Source organism: Acanthaster planci, linkage group LG18, assembly GCF_054643075.1.
Source record: "Acanthaster planci isolate LZ-2023a linkage group LG18, COTS_SCS, whole genome shotgun sequence".
Taxonomy (NCBI): domain Eukaryota; kingdom Metazoa; phylum Echinodermata; class Asteroidea; order Valvatida; family Acanthasteridae; genus Acanthaster; species Acanthaster planci.
In genome coordinates, this window is record NC_141794.1 from 6550988 (window position 1) to 6577260 (window position 26273).

The 26273-nt window shown below is 40.1% G+C and overlaps 2 protein-coding genes and 1 long non-coding RNA gene across 3 annotated transcripts in view; 2 read left to right on the plus strand and 1 right to left on the minus strand.

Annotated features, from left to right (window-relative positions):
• Positions 1–26273, plus strand: part of LOC110982749 (uncharacterized) — a 104778-nt gene that overhangs the window by 41188 nt on the left and 37317 nt on the right. The gene's annotated exons all lie outside the window — the stretch shown is intronic.
• LOC110984999 (P2X purinoceptor 7-like) lies at positions 13932–16730 on the plus strand. The gene is made up of 3 exons (XM_022245672.2): positions 13932–14473; positions 14913–15140; positions 15505–16730. The coding sequence occupies exons 1-3, from the start codon at positions 14244–14246 to the stop codon at positions 15659–15661; spliced, it is 615 nt and encodes a 204-aa protein (XP_022101364.2). The 5' UTR covers positions 13932–14243; the 3' UTR covers positions 15662–16730.
• LOC147796127 (uncharacterized) lies at positions 17162–19309 on the minus strand. Its single transcript, XM_087148934.1, has 4 exons — positions 18648–19309; positions 17696–17839; positions 17508–17562; positions 17162–17367 (listed from the first exon to the last, which is right to left on the minus strand). Exons 1-4 carry the CDS (start codon positions 18993–18995, stop codon positions 17162–17164), a joined length of 753 nt encoding a protein of 250 aa, XP_087005060.1. The 5' UTR covers positions 18996–19309.

Sequence of the window (26273 nt, forward strand, 5' to 3'; positions counted from 1 at the left end):
AAATTTGGCAAGGATTTTTGCATGAGCATTGTGAATGCCCACAAAGATGGGAAAGGCTGTGAAGCCATTACCCAGCTCTTCAGAGTACCAATTTCCACCGTATAGGGCATCGTCAAGAAGTTCAGTACTGAGAAAAACATCGGCAAGCGTGGATGGAAGGTGAAGATGTCTCTTTCTCTGGTTAGGAAAGTGTGCTGTGAGGCCCCTTTCCAATCCCAGAACAACAATCAAGGCACTTCAGGAGAACTTGGGTGAGATGGGCACCAAGGTTTCGGAGCAGACAATCTGCCATGCACAGCACAAGGAAGGGCTACATGGGAGTTGTCCAAGAAAGACTCCTCTCCTCAATCATAGACCCCTCTCCTCACTCACAATCATTGAAAAATTTGACTTGCATTTGCCAGAGGGCACTGAGACATTCATCAAAGTGTCTGGTCATCAGTTCTACAGTCAGACAAGATGAAAATGGAGCTGTTTGTTTACAGGGATATTTCCTTCTTTTTGCACAAGAAAGGTGAAGCATTCAACCCAAGTAACACTGAGCCAACCATGAAGTTGAGAGCATTATGCTGTGGATATGTTGTTTCTCTGCAAGTGGGCCCGGCAATCTCATGAAAGTTGAAGCCATTATGAAGGATTCATCCAGATTCTGCAGGACAATGTCAAGCAGTCTGCAGAAAATCTCCATCTCGGCCCCAACTGGACATACCAACTGGACAATGATCCTCAACAGATTGCAAAGGCAGTTGTCAAGAAAGTGTTCCAGGAAAACATCATGGAGGTGCCACCATGGCCAAGCCAAAGACCAGACCTGAATCACATTGAAAATCTGTGGAAAACCCTCATGTCCAGGGTGCCTGCAGGCCCTCCAATTTGAAAGAGTTAGAGGTCTTTGCCAAGGAAGAGCGGGCCATGATTGCCCTGGAGCTGTGCCAAACCCTCGTGAACAGCTACACAAATCGCCTGGATGCTGTAATCAAAAACAAGGGTTTTGCAGTTTACTGTTTACTGTTTACTGTGATTATTAACTCTTATTGATAAAAGGTATGAATAACTCTGAGCATGTCAGAATTTAAACAATGTAACATTTTCATTCTTACGGAATGAGGTAAAACCAAAGCCATTAGTCATTTCACCTGACAGCTAAAAGTATTCAACTGTGGCCAAAATATTATGTGCCCACCTTTTCTTTAGAAAAACACTCATGTATGTATGATTAATTTTTTTAACTGAATCATCTCAGGTGAGCAAATAATGGCCTTTTTAAGAAGTTATCTTAGGTGGTAAAATGTTACCCACAATTGGTAATAGGGCATTTGCAATGGCTTTTCCAAAGTTATGGTATACCTTGCCATGGCACATACGGAGCAAACAGAGTCTGCCTTCATTTGTAAAGTTAAATTTGCTTTTTAAATGTTGCAATGCACGCTGATGCTTATCAGTTTCATCCCAGTAGGTATTTATATGTTAGCTTTAACCCTAACCCTACATAATACCACAAATTATTAGTTGTAGTAAAATATAGTAATCAGTGCTGCCGCTTGTAAGAGGACATGACCGCATTGTTCTTTGAAGCCATAAAATACAATAGAAAAGACAATGTACCATACAGTGCTCTGGCACTATGAATGCATGGCTTTATTATTCTCTGTGTGAGTAACAATGGAAGTAACCTAGCCAGAAGTAGTAATTTGTAGCACTAGGTCCTTCAGGCTCAGGCTATTACTTAGTATTTGTAGTACTGAGTACTGTAAGCCAAACAATATGCTTGGCTGTTAGGGTTAATGTAGGTTCGGTTGTGTTTTTCCAAATTTTAGTGTCACCGTGTCTGGTAGTTAGCTTTCTTATAGTGTTGGTAGGGTTAGAGGCGTCCGTCCCCTGGAAAGATCGAGACATCACCGATGCCAGCGGGGGCTATAGGTCTAGGTAGAAGTATTCCCCCTGTTGGCGGGACAGACGTATCCCCATACTGCGGTTTGGGTGGCATTACAGTACATTACTTAACTTCTTATCCTGGTTAATTTTAAGCACATGTCTCCTTAAGTTGTACCGCTGCTGCACCTTTGATTATTTTTAGGGAAACGGTGCATTGTAATTTTTACTTGTTAATTACAAAAACACAGGGCTTCCTACATTTTGTGACTGGACAACAAAATGGCAGCTGCATATGATGCTTCGGGCGGGGGGGCGATGGATTTTGAGGAAGTTGAATTGTGTTTTTCAGGGTATCTACATCAGAAAAGAAGTGCACATCCACACAGCCCCCTCTAGGTATGCCATTTGTGCAAGAAATCAAACAAAGGTGATAAAAAAGGTGATTTCTGAAGTGTGTTGGTTTCAGTCTTTTTTCAAATTTATAGTATGTACCTTTAACACAACATAATTTTGTTCATTATATGAGCAAATTTTTGGGCAGTTCAATTGTTGCCCCTACTGTTGGAAGGTGATTTCCCTCGAGAACCTATTTATAGTGGTGACATCATTTGATTGGAGGACCTCTAGTCTGTTCCATGCCTCAAAAGGAGATAAACAAATCTTCTCTGTTACATTGAGAAACTGTTTTGTTAACGAGCTATACATGCACCTTTGTAAGCAAAAGGAAGCTACGTAATTGGATCCCCACACAACGACAGTTTCTTGGACACATGATGAAAATTGTGTAAGGAAAATCGAGCAATGTGATTGGTCTCCTGTTGTTCAAATGTTTGGTGCGTTTAGTATTGTTTACTTGGATATGTGACAGATACTTTTACGGTAGCCTAAAAAATCTACGTCTGTCTGTATGTACATGTACACACATGAAAACGATGATGCTGTGTGGGTGTACGAGTACAACACTATCATGGCATGTAATATATATTCCCTGAATATTGTTACGATTACTAAGCTTGAATACTCTGTACTTGTGATTTTTGGACACCTCAAAGGCACCACTGTGCCTGACTTTTACACCAAATTCAGCTGGAGTAATGCTGTATTGCGCCCTGTTCATCCCATCAAGACCCTCCTTTGTGGCTTGTGTGACACATGTATATTGAAGTACATGTATTTGAAAGTATTGAGGGCAAGATCAAATGTCTGGCTGGACGACAGCTTTTTGAAGTGCCTGAATTTTTGGTTAGCAAAAAAAAAGTCTTACTGTCAATTTTTTAACTAAATAAGCTTATAAATTAAGAGGAAGTGACCATTTTAACATCACAAAGGAATGTTCCCAAATGTACAAATGTAGTTCGGGGGAAGGGGAACAGTGTCAACATCGACCCCATCCAATGCCAATAAAAATTCATGATTACAAAACTCCAACAACAGATTTGTCTCCGTTTCAAAAATATAAGGGTAATTCCAGAAATTAGGGGTCCAAAATTGTGACATTTTTGTGTCCCTGTCACATCTGACCTTTGTTATTTGATTTGGAAATATCACTGGAATCAATTTCAAACTATTACTATTTATTTGGCAGGTAATTTGCATTAATTCGTCACTCTTGGAAAATAAAAAATGTGTTCTGAACTTTATTTCAGATGTAACAGGGACACAAAAAACTGGACCTGTATAATTTCTGGAATTACTGATAACAATAAAACTTGCGGGAGACAGTTTGCAGACTTTTTTTTTCAGTTTACTTGGTATTTCATAATAGCTGCCCATAAGTATACTGTTACTATAGTACTTTATGCAGCTCACACAACAGGCTCGTGGCAAACATTTACTCGCTCTTTTTTTTTTGGAACCGGGTACCCGTTTTATGTCAGTATTGGGTACCAGTGTAACATATGAAGAACACTTGACACATGGCATTGCATGCATTTCTGGCAGACTGGACCATGTGCCCGAAACATATTGTTCTAAATCGACCTCTGAATCAGAGTTATGACTGCACAACTGGTTTTTTTCAGCAGCAGGAAAACACCTTCACCATTACAGTTCACATACAATATTGTAGAAATGTTTTGATATTGACAGGTGGGTACCAGGGTACCCTAGACAGGCCTAGTTAATGCTGACCTTGTCCCCTGGAAACTCGACAAACATTGAATTCTGCATGATGAAACATTTGTTTCTTAAGTGGTGCTGAAGTAAGAGATTATCTGGAGTAGTGCAATTCTTCCAGAGTTGCAAACATCGACGGGAAGACAATCAGGGACCCCCATCAACATTTATATTTTATAACTTGTATGTGAACTGCAGTGGCTTAAATTTAGTCTTGTTTTTTAGTCTTGGCTGTCTTAATTTGTGTATCTGAAGTTTATTGAAGTTTCTTCCTAGTTCAGTTTCCTTTAAAATTGTCATTTGTTAATTCAAATTTAATACTTTGTCATGATTTTGTGTTAATGGTATGTGAAGTGCCTAACCTATGAATTTGGCATATTCGGTACTGTGCAAAAATGAATGAACACAAGTCTTTTGCATGTACATGTACATGTGTATGTGCAATTAAATTCACACCAAAGTGTCCACCCCACATTGAGTTTAATCCATATGTAACCCCAAAATACAAATCCAAACTTACCAACCGATCTCTTCAGTGATCAGTTTCTTACAAATAGTGAACCCCCAAGCAACATCTCCCCCTTCCAAAAGGCAACCAAATCTGTCCTTGATGCATATGTCACACCCATTGACAGTGAAATCAGAGGAAACCCCCCAAAAGTAATCCTAGCCATACACTAAGCAACTCTTAATCCACTTGTATTCTACAAATCTTTGTATTATCTTGCCTAAAAATGAAGAAAAGTCACCTCATGGATGTGAAAAACACCCTAATTAATGATTAAATATTCTTTGATTAGCCCAGTGTAGTTCTATTTTAAAAACTTATTCTTCAGTGTAACCATGCAAAAAGTAATGCCCAATCATGGCCTTAAATAATGTGTAATTAAGTGCCACCGTAAAAGGGTACAGTCACCCTCGTCTGGTCAGCAATATCTTCCAAAAATATGCAGTATTGAAATTTAATGAAACTAAATTCTGGTCCATCACAGGTTCTCCCACTGGCTAGCCAACTCCAAGGGATTGATTGGATGTATTTGTACTTTGATCACAGTATTAAATCTGAAATATCTTTTTTCCTCTTTAACACTAAACATCTGTTTACACTAATCAATAATCATACATTACACTCTTCAAGATTATTCTGTAAACTACTGTTTTCTTTCTGAACAAACACCTTCAACTTCCATGAAACACCTTTTCAGGAAAATATATGGGGAAAAATGCAATTCTCCTATACATGCCTCTATTAGAGGCCGTCCAAAGTTTTCAACATTTTTCAAGTGATACAAATGCGTACAAAGGGGGCAGGGGGTCATAGGCCACGTACGATTTTTGGGTCCTGTAAAATGTTGATTTTTAGTAGTATTCTCATATATGTAAAACATGAAAAAATCAAGAAAAAACAAGCATTACATACACTCACCAGTGGCATGCTCAAAGCTGGCTCTGATGGAGAGTAATCCTGCAGGGTTTGCATGCCTCGTGCATGTAACTTTCCATGTACTATAGCCTACCCACCGTGGTGCGGCCCGGTATACACTGTGTTGATATGATGCACTGGGGGCTTGAGTACATGTACATGAACAATGTACGTGAAGCCCAGCCTATGAGCACAAGCACAGAGTGCGATACGCTAGCAAAAGCATTGCAGTGGACTCCATCAAGATCTCTGTGCTCCCATAGCCATCACCAATCTTCAGCAAAAGTTGCCTGTTTGATGAGATCATCGAATCTCTCTGCCTGACTATTAAATTCTTGAAGGGATACCTGACCATTTCTTACACTTCCTATCCAAGGTGTAACAGGCTGAAACACTATCACTTCCATCCGGATTGACACCTGTCCTTGGTACATAAAACTCAGGTACACATTTACAAAATAAAAAAAAATAGACTCTTGGAATCTATGTCTCTGGATAAATCAATTGTTACCAAGTCTAATACCAAGACTGAATGACCAGGCTTGCTACAAGGACTCAAAGTACTCTCTGCCTTGCATGGATTCTACCCAAAGTGAGACCGTTGTCACCAATAAATGATACAGTGACAATTCAATGCTGTAACTCATAATCAAATTGAAAAGTGTGCTTTCTTAAACATTTTACAAAACTGCCAGAATAAGACAAAACTCTTTTTTCTCTCTTTTCCTTAGCCAATACTCTAACACAATGAGGGTAACTCTGACCTTTCTAATCAGTTGTAACACAGAAGTCCCAGATGGCAGGGATACTCTGCAGTGCTCACCAGTTCAGTGAGCTATTGGGGAAACTGGATGCCTCAAGTCCTTCCAACATCTCACTGGGCATTGCAACCTGCCCACCTGAAAGAAAAAGGCTAGACCAATTATTTAATGACTGAGGCAATCCGTACTTATTACTTAGTATTCTTTGAGATTGTCTGAAATGCAAGGAATTGGAGCCACCAACGGTTAGGGGTTCCCCTACGTTTTTGTTACTAACTCCCTCTTAATCCTGATCAAGAGGTTAAAGCCTGTGACAGGACTTCCCAGTCTGATTCCTCATCTGACTTCTCAGTTTAACTTTCAGTTTCACTTTCTGCCAATGGGCCTAATATGCCCAAGTATTTCCCGTTTACTACCTTTTTTGGGCCACTGCTGTGACCATTCAAGGGATGAATTCAATAGAAATTGTACATGCCGATACCCCATTTTGCTTGTTATACACACACATAACATACAGGTTTCTCTCAGAGGTATCAGAAAGCATGTTGCCATGGTAAGATTGATTTTATTAGGTTTGCTTGGTATGACCTTATATGGTCATGTATTTATCGTTGTTACGTACGGCTTTTTTGCCTCTCTTACTAGTTGAGAAGCAGCCCTTATGTAGCAAGAAAGGCTTTAGGTTTTGAACAAAATCTTGGTCCCAATCACTACTGGTTCTCCCCAACATTTGGTCAGGAGAGATTGAGCATGTTCTCAACATAAAATGAACTCTCTGGCTACATCAGTATAGTGCACTGAGGAGTAGCATGATACAAACACCAAGTGCTGTAAAAGATCAGGTCATCTCTACCTATCCTGTTCATCCTTTGACTAAATGTGGAATGTCATTGTCAATACTCTGCTTCTAGAGTATACATTAAAGTGCAATTTCCAGTTTATAACTTAAAACTTCACTAATCTTTAGGCAAAATAGTTTGTCTTCTCATTCCATCATAATTTCATACAACTTGTCATGAATTTCAGTTCTCTGACAATTCTTTGAAACTATAACTAGTCAGTCATTCTGCAGACATTCCTACAAGCCAATCTATCATGAAACAAAGAAAATTTATCTGAATTTACTTCACTTCTTAGCATAGTTCATAAATAAACTTACTGTGTTTGGACTTTGTTTTAGCTTGATGATCGGTCACAGGTTGGGTGCTGCTATACCAGTACTGATGCTGATTCAGCCATGGACTGATAATTTTACCAAAGTGGTAAAAGTCAGTGATCATTAACAGAAGCATGAATCAGCCAAACTTTGGCTATCGTTGGTCTTCACCTCTACCTATCTTGATTTTTCTCACTCTCTCTCTGTCTCTGACTATTCCTGTCTTGATCTCGAATGCATCTACTTATTTTTTTAAAATGCAGGTACAAAAAATAAGCATTTTTGTATCCATCACCATGCCCCAAGCAGTACATGTGTGATGTAACTTGACCCTGTTTTACATGTGTGACGTAATGCATGAAATGGAGATGGACATACTATGCATTTGCACAGGATGAATGGTGATTGGATAAAACTTTTGTACATGTCATACGACAAGATATACAGTGCTGCAAATGAACCGTGACACCCACGCATGTAAAAAAAATAAGGATAACAAATAAAATGCGGATTGGAACTAGTTTACAAAGAATCAAAACAAGATTTTACATAAACAAGATGATCTTATGGACAAGAGCTTGGCAGGCACTACAGCGAAGAATGCTGGACTCCTCAGATGGTGAAAAACAGTTCAGTCCTTGACGGTGCCAAAAAAAAGCTTTTGTGGGGACAAAGACCATGTTGAAAAAGAATGACCAGGCTCGAGATGAAACGACGAGGGCGTGATGACCGTCACAAGTACGGGAACTTAACCCCTTGACGGCGGGATATTTTTACCACATCCTACCTGGCTGCTGGGATTATTTTCCAATTTTGCTAACGGCAACCGCAGACACCAAGATTGGCCACCAGACCTTATCTGCCAAGTTTGCTGGGTCACACAGTGCACACAGCCTGGCTCTGTGTAGTCATGAACCCTGTATTTGGATCCCATTCAACAAAATACCAGGCACCCAGCACTTGGCTTGCCCACACGACAACACAAACTACCCTAGGACGCTCGGTCACAGTGGGGAGTGCAGCACTCGCTAAGTTCACACATTCTATGCTTGCTTTTAGTGGGTACCGTGGCTCGTTTGCCCACTCCCCAGCATCAATGCCCAGCCCCCACTTGTACATTGAGTGTGCTTCTCAAGTTTTTATTTCGTCAAATACCCAGTCAAGATTACCCGTAAAACTCGCCTACTTTTTTGTTTTGCGCAAAGTTCGCACATAATTTTCTTGCACATTTCTAAGTTTTGTTATTTGCAAGTTCTATTCATATCCTCTTTCTGTATGTAATGACATATATAAAACTGCCCCTTCTAAGTAAAGTTTGAACCATCCCATGAAAATTATCTTTCCGAAATAATCTTCCCTATATTTATAAAATAAACAGACACAAGAAAAACAGCAGACAACTTTTTCTCACTTTTCTTCTTTTCTTGACGACTTGTCATTTCTTTTTTTCTCTTCTCATATTTACAATCACAGCAATTTATCTTTCTTCAAAACTTTCTTCAAAAAAAGGAACCCTCCAGTAAAAATCTTTGCCAAAAAAAGAAAGAGTAGTTGCATTACACAATGTCTTGACATTGGAGAAAATTCTTGCATGTTGCTCTTTGGACAAGGTAATGTGCCTTTCATGCAACAATTGCTTGTTGGGGCCTAGTTTCCTGTCTACAGAGCTCAAGAGAAAGTTGATTTCACCCTGGTCAACTGAGACAGCCATGTACAAAAAACAAGTCATTGCAAATTTGGGTCATCTCATCCGGATCTAAATTAGTGACACAGCTTTCCTGATCTCACAGGGTCAACATACGTTTGGAATCAGGGTTTGTAAGGACAGGAATATCAGAATTGGTTTCACCAGGGAGAGGTGTTTGCCAGTGCAGATGGGGCTTTGAAAGGAAAATGAATTCCTGACTTGAATGCGAGCCTCAACAAATTCAGTGGCAACAGTTTGATTTCTTTTATCAACTTAGGATTTCAGATTATTGCCTTTTCTCAGGAGTTCCTTTTGAGAAGAAGTAAGCTGTCAAGCATTTCCGGCAAAAAAATGGAATTGCCGCTCATTTGTAGTGGTCCTGGGCATTTTGGATGTGACTGAAACCGCTTGGCCCTCATTGTCCCACAAAAAAATCAGCTGTTTCCCACATGTGGCATTTAGATAAAATGGCCATACATGTCACACCAAGAGTTTATATATCTCATGAGGTTACAGTATGTCAGATTGCATCCCAGCCCTTAGTTTTGTTTAGTTTGTCCCCAGTTTTAGTGAATTTCCTCCTTGAATGAATTTAATGACTTTGCACATGTCCCAGATTAAGTTAATTTATTTTTTATCCTTTACAGTTCTTGAAAATAAGCTGTCCTCAAAAGCTCTTGTACAGGTACGCATTTGTTGAGATTGGTGTGGATTCCCTCAAGTTGCAGCAAAGGGGACACCAGTGTGGTATTTGCAGATTTCTGTGCCTCACTGAGCAGCAGTTCCACACAGTTTTCCTCAGAATAGCCAGGATCTGGCTGTAGCTTTTTTATGTGTTCTACGTGTGCCTTTTCCAAGATTATCTACGGTGTTAGTGATATGCACCTCAAGATATTTTAAAGAATCCACACTTTGTAGCTCCTTTCTACAAAAGTTGAGGATGCTTTTAATCGGTTGATATACGTATGACCAATGGAAATTGTACATCATTTTAAGGGATTGCATTTTCCATTTTGACTGCCACAAGTGTAAACTACAGTATACACATCTTATAGAAGTTGGGTCTAAGTTGCTGTAAAACACATGCAGTCATCGTCAAACAGACGGACACTTGATGACAGGTTTGGCAGCAGGTCATTTATGTTGATTAGGAATAAGGGACCCAGAACAGATACTCGACATACTTCTGATTTTACAGGTGTGGTTGTTGAAACCTTTCCTTCCTCTACTATTCTCTGGGAGTGCCCACTAGGTCTTTTATCCACTCGTATGTACCCCATATGCCATACTACTGAAGCTTGCCAAGGAGTAATTTTTGTGAAACTTTGTCAAATTGGCCTTTAACAAATCCAAAACTTCAACATCCACATTGTGCCCATCATTTACAGCTTTCCCAATTTCATTTAGTGTAACAATGACAGAGTTTCCGTAGATCTCTTTGGGTGGAAACCATCCTGGCAGTCAATTCAAATCTTTGTGTTCATCAAAATGCACTTCATCATGTGACTGAAGATATTATGTCTAAGAACTTTACATGCGACAGTGGTAACTTGACACTGGCCTATCATTTCCTGGGTCAGACAGTCTTAAAGACTGATGTATGTGTTCCCACTTCACATTTGAGCTGGCTCCTTGTGTTTCCTTCATATCAGTCGGGAGATAATCTTGCACATAACTGGACTTTTGTTTATGCATTGTATGCATGACCTTATTCTGCAAATGCTTATGATCTTTCAAACTTACGGAATTATTTTTACTGCTGCTTTGTGAGCCCTATCACACTCCTTCATTAGCAATAGAATATCAGGTGTAAACCAGGGATTGCCGTTTGCCCGATTCTCTTCTTGCACAATGGAATATATGCATTTTACCGATGTCCATGTTTTCCAAGCAGAATCAACATCACTTTCCTTGTCAAGTGTATTCAAAGGCATTAATAGTTAATAAAATCCTGTTCATTTAGCTTATTAAATGGTCTAAATTCAATGCCCTCTACACCTACCCAACATGTGGCCACAGCTTCTGACAGCATGTACTAAATAATAATCACTGATACTAGTGCAAAATCTCCCACTGTTGGTAAGCACCTCTGTATTACTAACAAAGATCAAGTTGATGAGACTACTTGAGTGATAACTCTAGTAGTTTTTGATTATCTGTGCAAGGCCATACATTTCAGTCATCTATTGGTTTGGAAGTAGTACGATCAAAACTACAGTTAAAATTTTCGGATACGATGACCTCATTTTTTAGTATTAAAGTTAGGTGGCTGATAGATGGCTCGTCTGAGAACTGAAGTTTTCTTATGGAATGGTTTCTTCACCCAGATATTTTCAATTTTGCTTCCTCGACTATTGTGGAATTCTTTAGAAAGTCCATCCCCTCCTGTGGTCTTACTGTTTGCCATCCCACAAAGTGCTGCAGACAACTCGTTGAGTTGTAACGGACTCCCAAGTTCAAGAAATAAGTTCTTTGGGACTCTAGACTGTAATGAGTCTAAGAATAGGGATTGGAGCCCCTCTTCAATGGGGTCATGACTAAATAACTCGAAATAGAAAGAATCATAAACTGCAGCAACGTCCACTTAGGCCCTAACTTCCGCACCATTAGGGCCTCGAACAGAAGAAATTAGTGTTTGTCTACGATGCTCTGATTCCACATGAGAGAAAAATTTTGATGGTTTCTCTCCTTCATTTAGGTCACGAGCCAAAGAGCGAACCCGAGCCCCCTCAGCCTCGACATCACCAAACATAGTAATTCCTCGCTCAAAGAGTCATATTTAGGTGAAAGGTCATGGGAGCGCACCCCACTATCAAGTTGCAGAGAAATATCTCTCAAAGAAGACAAAATGCCTTCTCGCTGTCGACATCTCTTTTGAGTGAGACAAAAACAATACTTCAAGATAAAATCTCTGGAATGAAGCTTGACATCTTCCCTCCAAAGGAGTTTACTATCAAACCCCTTCCAGAGGGAACTGCAGCCTAAAGTAGGCTGAAGAGAAAGCTTGTTTAAACTCCAGATCAGAAGAACAGAAACATGCACAGTATGAGCAAAAGTCTTTATGAAAAGTACATAATAAAGAGAAGAGATGAGGGACAGCCTTGCCTCCCTCCCCTGGTGACTAAAAACAGTTCCGAAAGGCACCCATTCGTTACCACAGCACTGGATATAAGCCTACCTGTATATAACAGTTCCATCCAATGTCAAAAATTGGGTCTGAAACCAAAGCGGTCAAGAAACTTGAACAAAAATTTCAAATTCACCTTATCATATGCCTTCTATTGCTCAAGTGAGATAACCAAGCAATGGAGTTGGGCTTCCTTAGTTGGCTTGGGAGACAACTCAACAGAGGAGAGAGAAGGATGAGAAACTCCCTCCACCATATCAGAACCACAAGGTTCCGCTAACTACTAGTTTTTCAGGGGTCTTGATCTCTGAGAATGAGGAGTCGGAGCCCGCTGAAGGGACACGGGTCCTCTTTGCCTTGGACCTCCTCTTCCTTCCCCTAGCAGGCTACTCTGGATCTTTATTTGACAGCAAATCCATCTCTTTTTTGAAATGTGGTGGCTCTGAAAAGAGCCGTTTTTTTTCTTTGTTGCTGATGTCTTGTTAGTGAAGAAGCTTGTTGTGGCGATCCTTGTCAGCTCTGCTCTGAAACGCCTTTCTGCAAACGTGTTTGCATCTGCGATGTTCTCCCTGTAAACTTGAACTGAGCCCCTCGTCCAGATCCATTTTCTTGAGTTTACCCGCTGTTGCTAGAGACGCCATTTCTTCCCATGTCTTGTAGTGCCCCGGATACTTGTCTGATGGATGGGGAGTAAAACAACACCCACTGACCCCCAAACAGTTTTCTTCTCCATTTTGTCTATTGTTTATTCCAATCTTTAACAAACCTGTAATGTGGAAATCACTGCCTGACATTGCTACACTTGGGGAAAGAAAACAACAGATCTTAATTCAATGTCACGAGAACTGACGCACGTACGCCCGCAGACTCCAATGGAGTTTGTCTTTTGTTGAAAGAGATTAGTTGCTTAGGCTGTCTGAATAAGCTGTGCTAAACCTGTGGATGAACTGGCTTAATTTACACAACAAAGCCGATGCACAATAACCATTCATGGCAAGGTGGGAGTCGGGGCTTCTATACCAAGGTGGGGGAGATGGTGGTATGCATCAAAGGGGTTGCCACATAGCCAACTCTCTTTCAGGAAACGCTGCCTTGCAACCATTACCCACTTGCAGTTGAATCGGGTAATAGTTTGAAAGGGGATTAAGGGCAACCATTTCACAGTGGTTTAAAATCGTACCTGACCCGGACATCAGAGAATACAGTTGAAATACTTCGACATACATTTATAATAACAATTACAAAGGTATTTGGAAGTTATTTAGAGTCTGCCAGGTACTCAAGTTAGACGAAGGAAGGTGTTTCCGAGACGCGATATGGAAAAAGCTCGCCAAAATCGTCCGTCGTGAGTAAACGATAGCGCCCTCTGTTGACAAGGTTTTCTGAAGAAATGTCTCTCGCGCGCCACAATTTGCTTCGTGGATGTTTCACGCATTACAAACGGATAGTCACGTTATTTGATATCAAAAAAGTGGCAAAATGTGTTTCATCACAAAATAAGGAAAAATCATGGCAAAACAAGAACAAAACATACTTTTGTGTTCTCTGAGCTGTTCTTACAGAAGTGTAAGTTTATTGCTGTATCTTGTTCTCTGTTTCGCTGAGTGGTCTCTAAATGAAATAATAGGGTCATTCCACGAAGTTGAGACACGCTTTGTGACAGTGTCCCTTGTTACATAAACAACCCTTACAGCCTGTTATTTTTACATTACCACAGACTTAAAGGGTCTATGCCGGAATTAAATTTTGCAATCTCTTAAATGATTTTTTTTGGCTTCTTTAAACCTTCTTTGTACAAATAAACTGTTTTTATTTAGTTGTGAGTGGTCTACAGTATGTAAAATTAGAATTTAAAAAAGCTGGAATTAAAATTGCTTATTTAATAGAGCGCGCGGTGGCGCTGTTCGTGACGTTGACTCCGGAGATCAAGAGTTCAGTAAGATGGTCTGGTACCCAGAGTGCGTCGTGGGTACCAGGCTAATAAGGCAGCTGGACACCGCGTACGTGTACTTCCGTGCGTGCGCGCGTGTGACATGCACATGTAGCTACAGTACAGTACAGGGCGTACCGTGCATTATTGTGCTCGTCATAAAGTGGACATGGCGAATTTCTCGTCGTCATATTCAACCGCCGGAGACGGAGAACTTTCCGCGACAGATTCTTCAGATGAAAGTGGTGAGATTTCTGGTGAAAGTGACTATGAAAGACAGGAGTTAGGGGTTCGGCCGTACATGTATGAGCCTGAGAGAGGCGACGACGGCGGCGGTTCTGTATCCGATTCTGATACGGATGACGAGGAGCATGTTGCCAGACTTGGTAACAACAATTGGTGGGTCTATTGCGATACAAACATGACAAATACATGTAAATCACACCGATAGTTTTCTTGTCGTTTTAAATTGGATAATGTTATAGCATGATTTTAATAATGTAAACTTTATTAGAGGTGACTCTTGTAAGTATATTTACGACCATGACGAACATGTTATCCTCCCTTGCATTATGTGCATGGACAATATTGACGTTAGGAAATCTGTGCATTTGCTTCGAGGTGGGAAAAACTCAACCATGCTAACAATAGTAGCATGGCTGAACACGACAGTACAGGGTGATTTATAGATTTATTTATCAGGGCCTACACTGGAGACCAGTTTCGTTGCTTGCAGACTTCAGTTCTTCTACAGAGTCCTTGGCATAAGATGACAAGGTAAAACAAGGTTTGTCTTTATTCAGCTAAATTTAATGACCAAAATGCTCCTTATTTACAGGTGCGAATGTGAGCAGTGTACTCCGATGCCCAGCGTGCGAGAGAGCAAATGCTGTAAAGAGATCGATGCTGTTTTGAGGATGACGGAGTCTTTTGTTCTAGACCTTGACTGTATTACGGAGCATCCGGGATTTAGGACTGTTTGTTTAGATCGATGGGTATTGGATACAGCCTATTATCAATACAGGCAACAGTATGGTGGACAGGCTCACCAAGGATCAGAAAACCAGTAAGTTACACCATAAACACATTTGCGATCTTTTGAGGTCAATTAATTTATCATCGTCATTGATACAGGCAGGCACTCATTCATGAATATTTAGCAAGTGCCTGTGCAAAGAGGAGAGAAATAAAAACACCATAAATTATAACATATGAAAAATCTCAGAAAGCCAACCACTGTACATGTACATGTGTCATCCCAATTTGGATTTTGTTAGGGTTACAAAGTTACGTCACAATATTTCAACTACATGTACATGCAGTTACGCCATCACAAGTGCAATGTTTTTGCAAGTATTAAATGTGCTGCCGTGGAACCTATCGTTTTTTGCTCAAAATCCTTTCAATATAATGTTGTCACTTTTTTTCAGAAAATATAGGCGTACTGCATACAGACAACTTGCTAGATGGTGCTGGGGCTATCTTGGGAGGGAAGTACGAGTTGTTCTTCCTGCATGTGCTGTCAACAAGATAAGATCTATGTTCCCCACAAATGATGAAGAGTACACAGGATTTGTTGATGCATAAATGGGCAAAGCATTACAGCTGTTCCTGTTTTTGGTAATTCCTAATTTGAGAAAAGATATTTTAATAGCATAGGTACGAGTGGAATGCTCACTCCCCACAGCAAAGCTATGCAACTTTTTTAAAATCTCTTCTTGATAGTAGACTTATTTCTGTGTATTTATTAAAACCACGGTAAACTAGAAATACATGTCATTTCATTTTAATATTAGTCTTATCATTTACCAATTGCAGAGACAAGAAGTTGGGTCCCTCTACATATACACACATAATAGGCTTACTAAATCTGAAAACCAGTCATGTTGTCTACCATACTAGAATTGTATTGCAAGATTTGTTAATTAAATCAATACCCTTTGCCACATTCCTGACAGTAAGGGTTGTGACTAATGAAAGTCAGTCATTTATCTAGCCTGGCTATGAATGCCTTAGTCACAGTCAATATATTTTGGGGGTCATGGATCTTTAACATTTGTGACGGAGGACATTTTAAAAAGGGTGAGGGTAAGGATTTGGTATCTATTCACCTTGCTTATACATGTACTTCGTGTACTGAGGGCTTGAAATGCATTTCTTGCTACTTGTTAAAAGAAGTCAGTCTTCTTTTTCTGTAAAATTGCAACTAAATAAATAGCAATCGAAAGAAAGAACTGATCAGCTCAAGCATCGAGTTACCTGTGAAACATGTCCACTCTAGTTCACTTTGAAGCACACACAGATAAGATCTTGTGTGGGTTTTCATATTATACATCAATTAGTTCATAAATCAAGAAGTCCTAAATCTAAATCAGTGAGATCGATGCCAAAAACATAATCAATAAGAAAAAACTCTTCCTTTGAAAATTTCTTCTGAGCCAGAAGACCAATTGGTCTCTAATTTGCAAGTATTTCTTATTTGAAGACTGAAATTATGAACACTTGTTTTCAGCAAATACATGTATCATTCATGAGCTGAGGCTTTAAATGAATCAACATTTAAGATCCTATCTCTGATCATTCCTTGTAGTTCTACACCAAGCAGGGATTTACTCTCAAGGTTTATTAAATCTGCTCCTGTGCCTTGCAATCAGAACATCTTTCTCTGGAAACGTGTATTTCTCTGCCATAGTCGGGGGTTTAGACTGAGCAGCAGTGTTGGGCACAACAAAACAGCATCGCCGGATCGCCTCTATAAACAGAGTCCTGACATACCCTGAGGAGAACAAACAATACAGTGATTTTGAATATACATGTACATGTAGAAAATTGTTTATTACAACAGCTCTTCCGAATTTTCAATGTAATTTCATGGGCTTTTTATGCCCTTACTAAGGCATACTTTACGGGGGGAAAAATAAAAAGCTGTATTTCCTGAAAAATGTAAAACAGTCGTGAGCACAAACTGTTGAAAGATAAGTTTTTAAATCTACAGTCTAACTCATCTGAATTCTTTTTCGAAAGCAAGGAACATGTTGTCGAAAGCATACATGCACTTCTGTAAAAAAGTAGATTTTAGGTGAAAATTTACAATTCTGAAGATGATGATGAAGATGATGATGAGGATGGTTCACAGTCGGAATCATCATGCTGTTGTTCCTCTTCTAAATCTTCATCTTCTAATTCTTCAACTTCATTGTCTTGTGCCTCCTCGACCTCTGCATCATCAAGCAGCTTGCAGAGTATCCCAGCTTCATCGACTTCGGGAACAGCTTGTATTCCGGCATCAGTATCTGTCAGAAAAAAATGAATAAATTCGTTGTTTATCATGAACTATGACTAGAACAAGAACACAGAATAACAAGAAAAAAATGCCCTTTGTAAATTAAGATGACAACAAAAATATACATTTCCAATGCAGTTTGATACTTACGCATATCACAACCAAGAATTTTCACTGGATCAGTCTGACAAGCAGCATCCACCGTCTGCACATGTAAAAAAAAATTGAAACTTATTAAAAAAGCATTTCCAAAGAAAATACTGAAAGAACAATACCCATTTGTTCCTCTTGAATGTTCAACAATAGTTGAAAGGAGCACATGATTGTGATGGACTTACCGACACAACTGGAATCATGCTACTAGAACTGGCAAAAGACTCTGGGTCTGGCACACTCTCTCTGCACAAGGTTCTATCTTCAACCTGTCCAACTTGGTCACTCTCTGTTCTGGCTTGCTTCCGTGGAAGCACATCCTCCATAACCTGATAGCAGTTTCCAGTGAAGAACAAATTAAATAAAATCCTTTTTATAGCTCCATGCTAAAATTAGTCCTTGTTAAAATGAATAGGACTTAGGAGGAATAGTTCAGTAAAACGAGTGTCATTTTCAAACTACCACAGTTGTGCTTAAAACAGTGAAAAATTTTTTGAAAAGCAAAAGAAACAAAAAGGGACAGAAACCGTATAGTTAATGATATTGTTGCTTCTCAGCTTCACGGCACGATCAGCAAGGTTTACGCTGATTGAAAAAGAACTGCACTTTGTATATCAGTGAGTGACCAGATTTGTGTCAACAGAAAGTGTTGAGTGTCGACCGATTTCAACCCTGCCCCATCATTAGCCTATCAAAATGTACAAATATTGAAGTGGGTTTCTTTTTCTGCACAGTATTTCTAGCTTTAAGATCAACAGAATAAACAACCAAAATCGAATTCTGGGCAGTCGCCAGCATGGACAGTGCGTGGAGTGTGCAGTGCGAATAGTTGTCATTTGTGAAGTACGTGTTTTCATGGCGATCTGTGCATGTACATGTACAAGTATCCGTGTACACGCATGTGCGTGTAAGCCCACGACGTGGTGGGATATGTACCATACATGTACATGTACACTTACGCACCCACCCGGTAGCAACGTGACCGGTACACACGTACGTACACGCGCGCACACTGTACATGAAGTGTACCCTGCCAACGAAACGTGTTCAAAACGATCACCTGCGAAACGCATGTACCATGCGATGATGAAACTAACGTACGTGCATGCATGACAAGTGAGAAACGATAAAACTTACTCGGAGTCGCTCGCGTTTTGCAAAAGCACCCTTCCTCTTCTCTTCCAGTACCGGCTCGCTTTTCTTGCTTGTTAGAAATATTGTGGGCACAGCATCGGGACGAAGCATTGCCTTGAACTTAATCCCAAACTGATGTTGTTGATCGTTGGGGTTTCGATCAAAGCAAGAAGGCTCGAAGTGCGCGGAGCAGATCACCGAGTGCTCGGTTGGTCCTGACCACTTGGCTCGGGTCAGCTTCACTTTGGCCGTCCAAATTCGTCGAAATTTCGGGTCAGATGGAAACCGATGCAGACTAAAACCATCTTTGGTAGTGTTGCTGCAGCCAGCAACAATACAGGTCGGTGGCATTCCGAAAAACTACGTTATTTTCGTGAAGGAGTGCGGCGAAAATCTCAAGAAACTTTACAAGAAGTGCGTGTGACGCTGCCGATCAAGCTGCCACGTATAACCGGGAAAGTATGCCGATCTCCGGAGTTTACGTCACACATTCTTATGTTAATGAGGAGATAGGCGGGGCGTGTTGGTCACCCCTCAAACATGTTTTTATTTTTTTATTGATACCAAGGCAGTGCAGGCAAAGGTAAAATGGGCAAAAATTAGTTCAGGTAGAAACACTTTATCAATTACAATAATAAAAAACACATTATCATAGACCCTTTAACTCATATTACTCTGCAAGGATAAAGCACAACCTGCAAGAACCTTGCAAAATTTATATCAATGTCAATTTCGAATCCACATGCTGGAAAAATATGTTTAAGGTTGCGGATGTAACAAGGAACACCGTAACAAAGTGTGTCTCAACTTTGTGGAATGACCCAATAGCAAAAGTAACAAGGTATGTTGATTATTTTAATTTCTTTCAAACCGAGCAGGCCCACGTAAATAAATATCGCTGTGATATTTCCTCCAGCTGATCTTTTCTCCAGGAAACAATATATAAAATGTTACCTGTCAGAGTAAGTTATCTAGATGAGGAATGAATTAAAAAGTTTGTGTTAGATGTGGACTCCGAAATCTGTCATTTTCTTGGGGCAGGAGCGAACATGATGATCCCCGTCGCAGTATGTACAGTTGTTGGTGTAACGACAGGAGCGCACTACTGGGTCGGATTTCAGCCATAAACGATGAAAGACGTCAGTCAAATTATCTTCCTGGGTCGTTTTCCGAGACAATTGCTCTCTTAAAACGAAGCTGGTTCCTGTCTAGCTGTAGCGACGACGTTGAACGCGCGATAGCGATCCCGTGCAATGTGTTGTACGAATGTCGGCACCAGAGGGCGCTGTTTATTTCTTCGTCAACGCGCGTTAATTCCGGCCGAGGACTGCTCACAAAATTATTTTTTTCGGCACAACGATGAATTGCGGCAATTTTCCGCTTGATTATCTTTGTAGCTAAAACATCAATTTACCAATTTATGAATAAAGTAAACATTTTTGCCATGGCCGTTAATGGCCGATTTTAAGTATGTATCATCAAAGACATTGGTGAGTATATTAAGCTAATTTGAAAACTGCGACATAATTTACCATTCCAAGTTGCAGCGAATTTTTGCACTTTCAACTAGATATTTCACATCAAAGGTCACATCATCTGAAAGAGTGTTAAATAGGCTGCAAAATAACGTAAAGGTTTATTACTAGATATTAGATTATCTAATAGAAAACAGGGGTTTTAATGTTGCATGAAAGTTCCCACTGTATAAATGTCCAACCCAGAACAAGAAAGTCATCATTACGAAAAATAGTGAATTATACAAGAAATATCATGGATGAAAACGTTTCAAGAGCAAAAATAATTTTATTAGATACCACTGAACAGAAAAAAAGCATAAACTCAAGAATTTTTTTTTTTACAAATGTCTGCATCCTAAACCACTGTGCATTTCCTGCTTAGTCAACCGTTTCTATTTTGACTTGGGACCTTACATATATATGTTGTTTCTTTTGTATCTCACTCCTGCTGAAGATTGTACTGTTACGGTATTCCCTTCCTTCTCGACCAATGTATATGGAGTTGTCTTAAACAGAGTGGTTGTTTTATCCATGGAGGTAGGAAAAGAAGGAGTTAGCACGGGTTCTCCCCTGGTATAATCCCAATTAGCACCTTCCGCGGTCGCTGCAGAAAGCTACGGGTTTTCCGTTGTGGCTGACTAGTTTTACGACCACCGCTAATCCCCTTGTGCGCTATGTCTCATGCCGTTCGCTCTGGCCGTTGCACTTGCAAATAAGCTTTACTGGAGTTGATATTCCTGCCATCAAACAGTCGAATATATCTTCAGGACATGCGCAGTAGATTTCTGGCGTGGGGACGCTATCGCCATGTTCTTTTTCGGATGCGCAACGAAATTCTACCCCACTGCAGTTTTTGAACGGAGATAATCGGCCAATTTTTTGGCTTTGAGAGGTAATTTTTCAGATTTCGAAAAAACTGAGTTTTGTAGATTTATATGGAGAAATTTTGGCTGTTTTTGGAAGGATCCTGCCATGCCCTGTGAATGAAATTAACGGAAAATGCTTCTGAAGCGTGGCGCTTCCGTGTTGAATAAGAATTGTAACTTAGCGATGCTTAGCACTTCCAAAAATAATGATAATTGCGATGCCTAAAACGAAAACATGACGCACTTCTGATTGAATTTAATATAGAACTGGGGTTTTTATTCCCATATAATCACACCGAAGCGAAGGAATTGGCATTGATTCAGTGTTATTACTTTATTAGACATGATCAGTCATTGAAATATTTTTTATATTTTATTTTTAACACCGGCCTGTTGAATTCCTCGTCATTTTTATGTACATTTAATTTCAAAATTTTTCCTAATGTCAATGTGGATAAGGAATTACATGTGATCGTAAAACTGAAAATAGGCTACTGACTAAATAGCCATGGTACATGTAAATCACAAAAGACATGAAAGAAAAAGGCCTAGCCTAGTGAGATTAGGCTATACACAAGCATAATTTTTTTTTATAATATGTAGTGTCAGTCATCATTTCATTGAATCATATATGAGAATAAAATGAATGGTCACAATCATTCGTAGCCTAATTTTTGTTTTCCAAATTAGCACCGAATGATCAACATGTAAATCATGTACATAGGCCTCCTATAGTAGGGAGCCCATATATGCTACAGGCCCGTATATCGTGGAGGTTGGAATGGCCCAATGTAAATTAATTGTACACATTTTAATTTATCTTTCAGTCATCAGTGACTCCATGCATATTCGTCATGAATGGCACCACACGTACGTTGTCTGAGGAATCTCTGCAGATTATGTGGTCATGACCGAGCAATCATTGAAGGAAGATGTCCGGTTTCGAAAGAAAAAGTATCCAAGCTGATAAGTGCAGCATTCGATGTTAGGGTTGAAGAAGACCAGCCTGACAAACATCCACCTTTCATCTGTAAGCTGTGCCAGATGAAGCTCAAGTAGTGGTGGGAGAAATATGGCAGGAAAAACATGAAATCCAAAACCTGCAACATCAATCTGGCTACTTTTACAAGTGATTCCTGTGATTCCTGCTCCCAGAAATCAGTGTGTGATGATGACCCCGTGTCTTCACTGCAAGTGTACAAGGAGAAAGCTGAAAGCTGTGGATTGTTGACATGGATCGGTGACGGGCTTCTTCAGATCATGAAGATGGGTCCAAGATGCATTCCCGTGTGTTATTTCACAGTCTTCACCAACTTCACATGGAAGTTAGTAATAGCTGGCATTGAGGTCCAACATGACAGGCTGTCCCTTGAATTACCAACACAGTTGTCTCTTGATGATTGTTTGAAGGTGTGTGAGGCACTGGCATCAAAACAAGTGTGTGAAGGAAATAGTGATTTCCGTGAAATCTTGGAGCTGAAAAGAGGGCCTGATGGAGAATGTCCATTGTATGTTACTCCCCAAGATGAAGTTGTGGGTGACACAATACGTCATAAAAGTTGCCGTCTTCTTGTTGAAGGAGGAAATCGCTGTTCAGTATGCCGCATTCATAGAAGTGACTTGGCAGGTGTCCTGCATCGGTTGCGTTCTAAGTCGGCGTTGCCTGTAAACTCGACATCGAAGCGGCCATTGTCATCTATGACATATTCCATGCTCAAGCAGAAAACCTGCACACTGCAGAAGGAGAGAAAGCAGCTCAAGCGAAAGCTGTGTCAGATGCAGAACAAAATTGAAGATATGATTCAGGCTGAAGGGATGGAAGTTGAACCTGGCATGAACAGTGCATTGATAGAAACTGTAACTTCCAACAACAACCGGATGAAAGAGATGCTTCCAGAGGAATCAGCTGCAAGGCTTATGTGGGAGCAACAGGCCGGGTCTGCATCAAAGGGTCGCCAGATGCGCTGGCATCCAGCGATTATTCGCTGGTGCATAGCGTTACAAAGTAAATCAACATCAGCGTACAAGTTCATCAGGGAGAGTGGGTTTTTCAAGCTGCCCCATCCTACGACCTTACATCCTTACACGCATTTTGCTGACCCATCAACTGGATTTAGTGCTGATATGTTGGAGACAATAGTAAAGGAGCACAATATTAGTCAGTGCCCTGAGCAGGAGAGACATGTTGCTTTACTTTTCGATGAAATGAGAATCAAATCTGGTCTTGTCTATTCTCAGAGACTTGGAAAAATTGTTGGTTACACCGATGTTGGAGAAATAAGTAATCAGGTCTTGGAGTTTGAACGGCGGTGCAAGGGTGACGAGGAGCCTGTTTTGGCCACACATGTTTTAGTTTTGATGGTCCGGGGACTTTTCAGTTCTCTTCAGGCACCTGTAGCGTACTATGGCACAGAAGGCATCACCAGCGATCAGCTTTACCCATGTATTGCAGAGGCTGTCATTTATCTAGAAACAGTTGGGTTTGAAGTTGATGCTTTCGTATCAGATGGAGCCTCTGCAAATAGGAAGTTTTACCGACTTCAATCATCAGCCGAGTCAGCAAATCCTACATACTTCACACAGCACCCATTAGATCCTGCAAGGCGAATATACTTCATATGCGATGTTCCCCACCTCGTGAAAACTACACGCAATAACTGGGAGAACTCCGGTTATCACAACAAAACAAAAAACCTCATGGTAAGTTTATTTGTCATTTTGTTTGTTTTGTGCATGAAATCTCAAACTCAACTTTTACCTCTTAACAATTTAAACAAGTCATGCAACAAGAATAAGCTGCTCTTAAAGAACACTCGTGCCAAAGATTCACATGCCTGCGGTAGTTCATTTCAGTCTTCCAGTATGTGTGGAAAAGGAAGTACATTGGTTGTCCATGAGAACTAACAATAAAGAACTTACAACAGAGCGTTCCAAATCCATCCAACTATCGTCCCCCCCCCAAAAAAAACTTTGAAATTAATAAACCAAATATGGATTTTAAGAAATTTGGAAACTACCAAGTGTTAAGCTGTAGCTTAGAAACGCAATGCATTTACAGTTTTGCTTGTTATCATTTTGCTTTCTTTACAGTATAACCATCAGTGCATCAGCTGGACACACCTCTTAATTGCAGCTTTATGAGTGGGATGTGGGCCTTACACGATGTTCACCCGGTCTCCGCCGTCTGCATAAACTTTCGCATGAGCATCTGCATCTTACACCGGCTCTTAGAATGAGGGTTTACATGGCAGCTCAGGTTAGTGCTGTAAAATGTACTTTGAAAATTAAGACAAATGTTTTTGTATTTTGAAAGCATTGTTAATGTTGTCATGCTGTAGTCTTGAATTGTCAGTATGATGGGCATGCTTTTTGCCTTGTGAACTGCCAGGTTGGTACTACATGCTGATATAATCAGATCAGAAAAATTTCTTTTACTATTCTGTTGACAGGTTTTGAGTAGCAGTGTTGCCAATGCATTGGAGTCATTGGATCGTCCCGGCACTGCATCAACTGTGGCATTCATCCGCTACATGGACCAGTTTTTGGACTGCCTTAATGTGGCCAACCCTCATCAAGGCAGACGAGCCAGGAAACCTGCACTGGAACCATATACTAGTTGTGATGACTGGAGATTTGAGGTAATATTTGCTTATGGTCATCAAACCTTGCAGTGCAACTTACTCAGTTTTATTTTATGTTTTCTCCTTTTCAATGTGCATGCAGAAATGTGTGTGGGGAAGGTGAAAAAACAAAATTAAATTGGAATGTAAGCTCAGTCTACTATCTATTGATAATGCTTAATGAATTAGCACATTTTGAAGCGAAGAAAGAGGCTCAATTTGTCACCATATTTATTCTCTGTTTTCCCCACTCCGTTTTGCTATCATATTGCATTGCTTACAGAATGCAACACATAATTCTAACACATTTACATGTATACAAATGCCAAGATGAAAAATGTTAATTATCCTTTTGATTGGTATTTTTCTTTTTTACACAAGTGGTTGACAAAGGACTTCCTAGGCTTCTTCAGAGCTTGGAGGGATGAAGTAGAAGCATTCCCTGGCTTGTCCAAGAAGGTGAAGAAGAGGATGTTCATCAGCAAGGAGACAATGGAGGGACTGGAGATAACAGGTAATTTAAATTAAACGTTATCACTGCAGTGGCAAGCACACTTGCTGCATGACATGCAAATACAGAAACCTATTGTATGAAACACATGCACATGTATCCATTTAATTATATTTTATCTCAAGAAAGAGTTATTTTCATTCGCATCTCCCAATTACACTGTTCCAGCCAAAGAAAGGGGAGCTTCCCTGTTGCATTTGGGCACTTTTCTCCTTCATCTGCATTTCACCCTAGGAAAACTGAAGCTGGGCATGTCTCTTGTCCGGAAATCCTCAGTTTCTTGCCCAAAACTGCTAATGTAAAAGTGGTGTTAATTTAATAGTTTTGGCATTATGAGCTATGCATTTTGGATATAGGTGCGTAACACTTCCAAACACTTGAATTTAATTTTTACAGTTCAGTCTTTCGTGGAATTGGCGAAGTACTTGCTGACGTGCCGTGGGGTGTCATTCTTCCTGAGTGAAAAGCTCAATCAAGACCCGCTTGAGCAATACTTCAGTAGACAGCGAGGATCTGGGGGCAGCTCTGACAACCCATCACTTGAACAGTTTGGCCATAACATGCTTTCCCTCCATGTTGCATCTGGATGCCTGAAATCTTCCAAGAGGGGAAACAGCAGGAGTCAGCACGACCAGCCAGCAGACATCAGTTCACTCAGTAAACCCCTCCCAAAACGGAAGTAAATGTTCAAAGTAAAGAAACACCAGTTCATGAAGACCAGAAAAAGAACATGGAGCTCACAGAACCAGAGTGGTGAATAAATAATTTAATACTTGTATATATGTACAAAATAGTTAACAAAAAGAAATTTGTCAGTGTAACCTTACTGTACAAATTCATGAGCAGGATACATCCGAGGACAGGAAGTACATGTACAGATTATTTTTACATAATGTCCAGTTGGTGCTTGAAGTTGATGTTCAAACATTATGAACATTTTATTAACATCCGATTTCTGAGGTCCTTAAATATGCATATTGTTAATTATAAGTATTTATGTACAATTTTTGTCATTGAAAGGCACAGATTTGTACACAAAAAATGTCATGGTCCACCAAATTTTGTTACCAACTCTGAGCAAGGTGGAAAGACAACCAGGAAGTGGAAAGTTGTGT